General features: G+C 43.8%; 1 protein-coding gene across 1 annotated transcript; it reads left to right on the top strand.

Annotated features, from left to right (window-relative positions):
* Positions 1-644: 644 nt before the first annotated feature.
* LOC112252642 (fibroblast growth factor receptor substrate 2) lies at positions 645-7,279 on the top strand. Its single transcript, XM_024424078.2, has 7 exons — positions 645-2,100; positions 2,653-2,736; positions 2,866-2,957; positions 3,195-3,381; positions 4,769-4,903; positions 5,177-5,340; positions 5,625-7,279. Exons 3-7 carry the CDS (start codon positions 2,892-2,894, stop codon positions 6,768-6,770), a joined length of 1,698 nt encoding a protein of 565 aa, XP_024279846.1. The 5' UTR covers positions 645-2,100; positions 2,653-2,736; positions 2,866-2,891; the 3' UTR covers positions 6,771-7,279.
* The last annotated feature ends 1,569 nt before the right edge of the window (positions 7,280-8,848 follow it).

Genomic DNA, 8,848 nt, shown 5'->3' on the forward strand with positions numbered 1-8,848 from the left:
TGTGTTATGTAATAACACATCCTGACATTGATATATCTGGGTATGTTTCTTTTCTTCTTTTCTTTAAAGTGCCAGTATGCATATCTCCACCAGTGTATGAGAGACGTCCTCCGAGCCAGGAAGCTTCGCAGTGAGCAGGAGAACCCCCTCTACCCCATCTATGAGAATGTCAACCCTGACCCCCAAAGAGGTAAGCCCTCACATTCCTTATAACTCTCTGTACTGCAGTTCATATCTAGAAGACATCACAAATGATCTATCCTGTCAAATATTAGCCTGGTGCCTGGTCCAGTCTGTTTGTGCTTAGCCAACTCCTGTCTGGGTTAAAGTAAGATAATACAGTATTCATATGCCATTTAGCAGACACTTTTATCCAAAGTGTCTTACAGTCATGCGTGCATGCGTTTTACATATGGGTGGTCCCGGGAATCGAACCCACTACCCTGGAATAGCAAACATGTATGACATGGCAACGGTAGTAGAGATTACTATAACACTTACAGTTATACAACCAGGCTACACAAGCAACCCATTTCAAACACAAAACGCAGCTACACACATTTAGGAGGTTGGAGAGCTGGATGACATCACAAATTATATTTTTTGTTTTGTTTTTGGCCTACAGATATGGTGTATGCCAGACGTTAAAGAGTGTCAGGACTACTGAAGGAGAGAACTGTTTGTCCTTTCACTAGTATAGCACTGCAGGGACACATGTTCTACTATTTCTGTTGATTGTTCTTTTCTAGATATTATGGAATATAGAACACTTTATAGCTATTAAATGATACGAGAATATATATTAACAGAATTGTATATACTTGCCTTATATCTGTGTGTTTGTATATATGCTTTACATTTGCATCCTTGGCTTTCGTACACAGTGTGTTCATTTTGTTTGTTAAGCTGCCATTTATACATTATTATGTGGCAAAGACCAAAAACCTGTAAAAAAATAATAATAATTCTGATACTGCATAAGTAAAAATGATCTAACAGTATTCACATATCTACAGTAAATGTACAGGCTATTGCATCTTTCACAAGTCACATTTTTGTCAAATGTTAGACAAAAATGCTTTCTGTTTGAAATTATACTTATTTTCATAAGCACTGAAATCATTCAAAAATATCTGAAATATATATGTAGATAAACCCATTGCACATTTATTTGTAGATATTGTACAGCACGTGCGATATATGGCTTGAATAGAAAACTAGTCATGCAAAAGGATGACCATATGAGTTATGAAAGCACACCGTTTATGTTGTGTAATCCATATGTGTAGCCTGTAAAATGATAATGATTTTTGTGTATATTTTATGTATTTTAACACATCGTTTGATGTATTTTAAAATCATGTCATGGAACTACAAATCACACACACACAACTCACACATCGGCAAACATGATTGTAATCATCTGAGTGACTGATGGATTCTGTGAATCATTACACAAATTATAGTAGTTACTGTATGCAGTTTCCCATTTTGCAATCTAAGTAGGCCTAGAAACGTAACAAGACGAGGGCATTAATATATTATTTGAGTGTTTCAATAAAATACTTAGATAACTAAAAAAATAATTGACAATTATTTATTCATATAATACATTTATTATGGAGTCATGATTTGGGAGATGATGACCAAAGAGCCCCCCCAATCCTCGCGCATGCGCAGTGGGCTGCACATTCACCACATTGAAAATGTTTGCCTGAAACTCTCGGAAGTTTAGCCAAGAAGTTGCTGTGATTTACCTAGCTGCAATAAAGACGGTGCCACTAAAATAAACGAGCTTATTTTTTTTTGGGGGGGGGGTGTATATATATATATATATATATATAGAAAGAGAGAGACATAAAGGATTATACATGGATTTATATCAATTTTCATTATCTTGCGGTCGAAAACATGAATGGTAGCCACCTTTGGAAGAAGTTGTGATTTATTTATTTTTTTGGCGCTCTACTAGCTAACAACGCAGAGGAAAGATGGTGGAGTTGAGCTAGCTTCGTATGAGTAGCAGAGCTAGCTAGCTAGGTTGCTATCGTTTGTGTCTGAAAAGTTTGGAAGAACTGCCCCCTTCCGTTTGCCATACTCGTAAGTATTCCAAAAATGTCTTAGTTAAGACAACTTGCAATCTATGTTTTTTTTATTACTAATTCGCTAGCTAACTAGCGTGGCTGCTAGCATTTCACGAGAGCTAGCTACTGTAGTTAGCTAATGTTAACCTACTGGCTACAGTAATGAATGTGCTAACGGTGAAGTTTCGTAGTTAGTCAACCACGTCTGACCAAGGAGGTTAAGTTACTAACGTTAACATTATCTAACCATTTGAGGAACTAGCTAGCTATAACGTTAACTATATATTTTCATATCAATAAAGCCAGTTAAACCAAAATCGTGTATTCGGAATATAATGCTTTGGCCCAAGCTACTTCTAGAGTTAGCCAGCGTAATTCGGTAACTTTAGCTAGCTTGTAACGACGTTAACTTTCCTTACTAGCTAACATTGTCTTATTTACATCCTTTGAGGCCAACGCTAACCTTTTAACTTGCCAGACACAATAGCTAGCTAACGAACTCCAGTTGTATAACAAACTAGGTCGTCCAGCTACCTAACTTGGCTGACTGTAAATGATCTGTGTGCAGGCCCACATCTTATGTTGGCATAGCAGATAAAGAAAACATGAGTGCTCGGAAGATGGAACCAGGGATACTGGAGGTTGGATCTAGGTAAAAATATATATTTTTTACTTTCTTTAGGTACAACTCTTCCTATGGTGAACATTCACTCTTCCTATGATGTCTTTTCACTCTTATATGATGTCCATTCAATCTTATTTAAATCACCTTATGATCCAGACATCAGATGGTGCTCTGAAGAAGCCATGGGTAGCTGTTTAAGCTGTCCAGAGAAGGAGTCAATCCCAGATAATCATCAAACCAAATTTAAGGTGAGTCTCTTGATCCACTACAACAAACATACTTCAGCGGTGGATCATTGCTGAGCCCATATTCTACTCCCTAGTTATGACAGATTTTGCGACATGTCAAAATATGGAGACCTCTCACCTGAATGAATGGGAGATATTGGTTGCATAATGAAGACCAGCTTCAATGCATTGCAGAGTACACATGTTTGTGTCAACTGACACAGTGACCATTGTGTAACATTATTGTTCTGTTGCCAGGTGATAAACGTGGATGACGATGGGAATGAGCTGGGCTCGGGCATGATGGAGCTGACAGAGGTAGAGCTCGTCCTCCACACCTATCGCCGTGACGACGTCAAGTGGCCCTACATGTGCCTGCGTCGCTATGGCTACGACTCCAACCTCTTCTCCTTCGAGAGTGGCCGCCGCTGCCAGACGGGACAAGGTAAATTAATAGAGCTTTCCATTCCGCAGAATTATTGATTTCACGTATTTCATTCATTGATTTTTGTCATTTTCAAGGGCCGCTCTCAGCGTATGTCGCACCATTGACATTGAGGTCATTTAACAGACGCTCTTATCCAGAGCGATTTAAAGGAGCAATTATGGTTAAGTGCCTTGCTCAGTGGCACATCAACATATTTTTCACATAGTCAGCTCTGGGATTCGAACGAGTGTTCTGTCAGTTACTAGCCCAACTGTCTTAACCGCTAGGCTACCTAACTAACTTATGTGGTGCCCCAGCTGCCTGGGCATTATTATACATTTTTACATTTTAGTTATTTGGCAGACGCACTTATCCGTAGCGTTAATCATAAGGGAGCTAGGTGAGACAACCACATATCAGTCATAGTAAGCAAAACATTTCCTCTATAAAGCAGATATCAGCAAAGTCAGTGCTAGTAAGAAAAGACAAGTGTTAGTGCCAGAGGCAATGGTGTTAGTATTTGTTTTTTGGGTGGGGGAGGGTTAACCGTGATAAAAACCACATCAGAATACATTGAATCACATCTGCAACTAGGTCATTAGGACCCAACATCAGCTTTACTGTTATATCGACTTGAACCAGTGAAATATTGATTATGCTGCAATGCTAATGACACAATTGTCTGTGTGGTTATTTTTTGACTCCATCCATGCTTTCAAAGGGATGAGGTCTGGGGGGGGGGTACTATGGGTTCTGGGGTTCTGGTAAGTCAGGCTTGCTGTGTTCCCGTGCTGTGATAATGATGTAATAATGTGATTACCAGAAATGTTAGTCATAGAAATAGAATCATAATGGCTTCATTGACTTAAATACGGCAATAGAAGCCCACTCTCGTGATTCTATTTCTGTGGTGACAGTATTGATGCCTGTGTCTGACTCTGTGTGGTGTTGTGCTTGAGGGAGTTGGAGTTTTCGGGTTTGGTCCCGCATAAGTTGTGTGTTCTGTTCTCTGTGCAGTGTGACTAGTCTCGGTGATAGGATCCTGTGTAGTTTGTCCCTGATGTGATGCCATACCTATGGTTGTTCCTATGTGTTCCTTCTTGACGTATTACTACGCTTCCTTTTTATCTCTATGGCTCTGTTGCTTTCACCTATCCAGTCCCTTTACATCATTGATTACAGGCAGGCAAGGGCATAGGTGGCAAGGACAAGTTGAAAGAGCCCATAGATGTACAAAACTTTGTTAAACGTGAATGCGTGAGCAGTGCTGGTAATGGTTGTTTCTCAAAAGTCTATATTGCAGTCGTGCTGCCCAATGTGTGGTTCCTGAGTTGAACATCATGATGAGCTCTGCGGCGCAACCGCACTTTTGACTTTTCTTGACTGCGTTTGACTGTGTCTTCAGGGATCTTTGCCTTTAAGTGTGCTCGGGCGGAGGAGATCTTCAACATGCTGCAGGAGGTGATGCACAACCACAGCATCAGTGTGGTGGAGGAGGCCGTACTGGAGACCAACCAGCAGGCCACACATACTCCTGCCGGTAATCCTATATTCATCCTACAACTAGGGCTTGCACAGGCCCCATAATGAATACTTCTACCAACATTTGCAATGACCTGAGAAATGCCTGTTCCTGTCCCTAGAATGTCCATTGCCTCATATGGCTGTCACGCTCTCAAATACCTAACTCTTTCATTACTGAGCCTTCCTTCATTAGATAACTGCTATAAAAAGAAAAGGCTGAAGTCTTGTCTGTCAGTCAACCCTTTCATTGTCCCCACTGACCCCCAGTTCTTCGCTTATGTCTATTCAGCTCTGGGCTACTCTGTTCCCACCGTGCACAATGGTGTCACCCGGATCCCTTCGGTGGGCGACGCCCCCTCGCACCCCTCCACACGCCACCCGTCTGTGGCCAGCACCCGACTGCCCTCAGTGGGAGAGGAGTCTACACACCCCCTCCTAGTGGCTGACGAGGCGGTGAGAGAACAACTCTAACACCAAATGCCTGGCGAATTTGAGGGAATAGAATAAGGCCTGCCCTGCACACTGAAATACTCCCAAAACGTATAGCTTTATTGATAAAACTACACCTCCATACAAATGTTTGGGTCATGTTCAGTAGAGCACATTTTGAGATATCCTAAAGAAGACACCCACTGTGCTACTTGTGACATCGATGGGAAATAATGAGTTGATGTAGAAGCTGCTGAGTTGGAGTGATAACGATGTTCTATTAACCCTGTCTCCTGATCCGTCCACAGGTCCACACTTATGTGAACACCACAGGCCTGCTGGATGACCAGCCCAGCCCTCTGACTGCTCCAGCCCCTCTGGACAGCCCTGGCTCAGCCCAGTCCCAGTGCCCCCCTACACCACCACCTCCGCGGGTAGCCAGACCAGAGCCCCAGGCCCAGCTCCAGGAAGAACCCCAGGTACTGCTGGAGTCCCAGGGGGTACGCTTCGTGCTGGGGCCCACCCCTGTGCAGAAAAAGATGGCCAAGGGGAAGCATCAGACTGAGGATGGAGATGAAGAGGCAGGGGAGGACTCAGAGTCCCCGGAGCCTGGAGAGGGAGAGACCAACGGCCACACAGACACGGAGGCCCCAGCATCACCAGAGGGCCAGCCTCAGCCATCCTCTACACACTCCAATGGCTCCTCTGCCTCTGTCGGGGCTCCAGCCACAGCCCCTCGCCGCCATCTCTTACCCCCCGTGACCCCTGACACCCTGCAGAATGTCAACAACTCAGCCCAGCGGCGCACAGCCCTCCTAGACTACGAGAACCTCCCGGCCCTGCCACCCGTCTGGGAGACCCGCAAGCCCAGCAACGAGGAGGAGGAGAACAACGGTGGACCCCGTGGTGGAGGAGGCCAGGGGGGGCTAAAGATGTCCTCCCTCAACGGCTACAACCACCACCAACACAGCCTCCTCCACCACTCCTACTCCCATCCCCTGTCAGCCCACCCCCCTTTGTCAGCCATGGAGTCCTCCCACAACTATGTGAACACAGAGAATGTGACTGCCCCCCTCAGCGCCCGCTGTGCCCCCGACACGGCACGCCGCCGCAGCGACGGGCCCATCGTGTTCAACTTCGACTTCCGCCGGCCGTTGGGTCAGGAGCATCCCAAGACGCTCAACTACATCGAGGTGGAGATGGAAACTACCGCCTCTTCCTCCGCTGCCTCCAAGGGTGCGTCCTCAGACACCAGCAACCCCCACACGCCCCGCACCCCAACCTCGCCGCCTCTGCCTACCACCCCCACGCGCCGCACCGAGCTCTACGCCTTCATCGACATCGAGCGCACCGCCGCCATGTCCAACCTGCAGAAGGCCCGGCCGCATGACGACGGGTCACTGAGGAAAACGCGGCACAATAGCACAGAGCTTCCCACCAAAAGCACTGTCTGACGATTACCTGATCCGCCTGGCACCTTTTTCTACTATTTACCCCTTTTTAAAATATGAAACAAATGGGAAGGCAGCCTATACAGGGGCCTTTGTTAGAGACACAGACAGAGAAACACGTGACGGAGACATTGGAAATGCAAAGAGACTCCAGAAAGCGGTCCTAAAATGAGATATAAACAGACTTGATTGGGGTTACCTGTAAGGGAATTCAGGTAGACCAAAGTAGGTACTTACTTGCCATATACCAATTTATTCCTATGGTAATATAATACCTCTTCTCCTTCACCCATTCTACAGTGCATTTGGGTTGTTTATTATGTTAATAAGACTGGACTGCATTCCTCCTCACCCACCGTACAAATCAGTATTACTGAACAAAGCATTCCATTTAGCCTTTTTATGATTCACTACATGCTGCTGTAATTTCAGTATCTGAGGATTACATGGTACACTTCATGTTTGACTATGTACAGTAGATTCTGGCACAATAAATGTCTGTTCTGTTTGTATTTAGCTGATCAATGCTTCCCCCCTTAACTTTAATCCTAGATGATCGAGCACTAACTAGATATGAAGGTATGACATGTATTCTATCCAAATTATACAAGGTTTGATATTGTGGGTATGGGCCTCCTTATATAAATGACCCGATGTGGTTTGATATCCCTCAATATTTTAACAAATTAGATGACATCTAATATACGCTACTGGTCAAAAGTTTTAGAACACCTCATTCAGGGGGTTTTCTTAATTTTTACTATTTTCTACTTTGTAGAATTAATAGTGAAGACATCAACACTATGAAGTTATGTAAAACCATAGTGATAAATCAACATATATTTGAGAATCTTCAATGTAGCCACCCTTTGCCTTGATTACAGCTTTGCACACTATTGGCATTCTCTCAACCAGCTTCACCTGGAATGCTTTTCTGAAAGTCTTGAAGGAGTTCCCACATATGCTGAGCACTTGTTAGCTGCTTTTCCTTCACTCTGCGGTCCGACTCGTCCCAAACCATCTTAATTGGGTGGAGGCCAGGTCATCTGATGCACCACTACATCACTCTCCTTCTTGGTCAAATAGCCCTTGCACAGCCTGGAGGTGTGTTGGGTCATTGTCCTGTTGAGAAACAAATGATAGTCCCACTAAGCGCAAACCAGATGGGATATCGCTGTGGTAGCTAAGTGTGCCTTGAATTCTAAATAAATTGGACTGTCACCAAAAAAGCACCACCTCCATGCTTTATGGTGGGATCATCATCTGTTCAGACACCAAAAATCTCCAATTTGGGCTCCAGACCAAAAGACAAATTTCCATTGCTTGTGTTTCTTGGCCCAAGCAAGTTTCTTCTTGGTGTCCTTGAGTGGTTTCTTTGCGGCAATTTGACCATGAAGGTTTGATGTTAAGTTACTTGAACATCCTCTGCAGCAGAGGTAACTCAGGGTCTTTTCTGTGACAGTCGTAACGCTTGGTTTTTGCAACTGCACTTAAAATTTTCCATATTGATGGTTGTTTCCTCTTTGCTTATTTGAATTGTTCTTGCCATATGTACTTGGTCTTTTACCAAATAGCTCTATCTTCTGTATACACCTACCTTGGCTCAAACGTGTTAAGGCAGACCTGTTAATTGAAATGCATTCCAGGTGACTACCTCATGAATCTGGTTGAGTGCAAAAGCAAAGGGTGGCTATTTGACGAATCTCATTTTGGTTACATGATTCCATCTGATTTCATTCTACAATGTAGAAAATAAAAACCCTTGGATGATGTCCTAAAACTTGGAACGGGAGTGTACGTGCAGTTCTAATTTGTCTCAGCCTTAATATGTTCTACTTGCTAAGAACATTGGAATGCCTTTAAGCTAGACTCTGCAATATGACAAGTTAACCTTCAATGCATGCTTACCTTAGGTAAGAGCCAATGGTGCTCTTGTAAGATTTGAATACTTCCCTGCATACATTCAGAGAAGAGACACAGGGTTCTTGTTGATTTATGAAGGAAGTTGCCCTGCTGTGTTTCATGTCGCTGAGTCTACCTTCAGTGTGTTCAAATACTAATAAAATGGCATTTAGGACAAC

This window comes from Oncorhynchus tshawytscha, linkage group LG06 (assembly GCF_018296145.1).
Source record: "Oncorhynchus tshawytscha isolate Ot180627B linkage group LG06, Otsh_v2.0, whole genome shotgun sequence".
Classification (NCBI taxonomy): domain Eukaryota; kingdom Metazoa; phylum Chordata; class Actinopteri; order Salmoniformes; family Salmonidae; genus Oncorhynchus; species Oncorhynchus tshawytscha.

Coding starts and splice junctions, on each gene's coding strand:
- LOC112252642 (XM_024424078.2), top strand. CDS start 2,892: ATGGGTAGCTGTTTAAGCTGTCCAGAGAAGGAGTCAATCCCAGATAAT. Junction 3,382..4,768: donor CCGCTGCCAGACGGGACAAG/GTAAATTAATAG, acceptor CTGTGTCTTCAG/GGATCTTTGCCTTTAAGTGT. Junction 5,341..5,624: donor TCCTAGTGGCTGACGAGGCG/GTGAGAGAACAA, acceptor ATCCGTCCACAG/GTCCACACTTATGTGAACAC.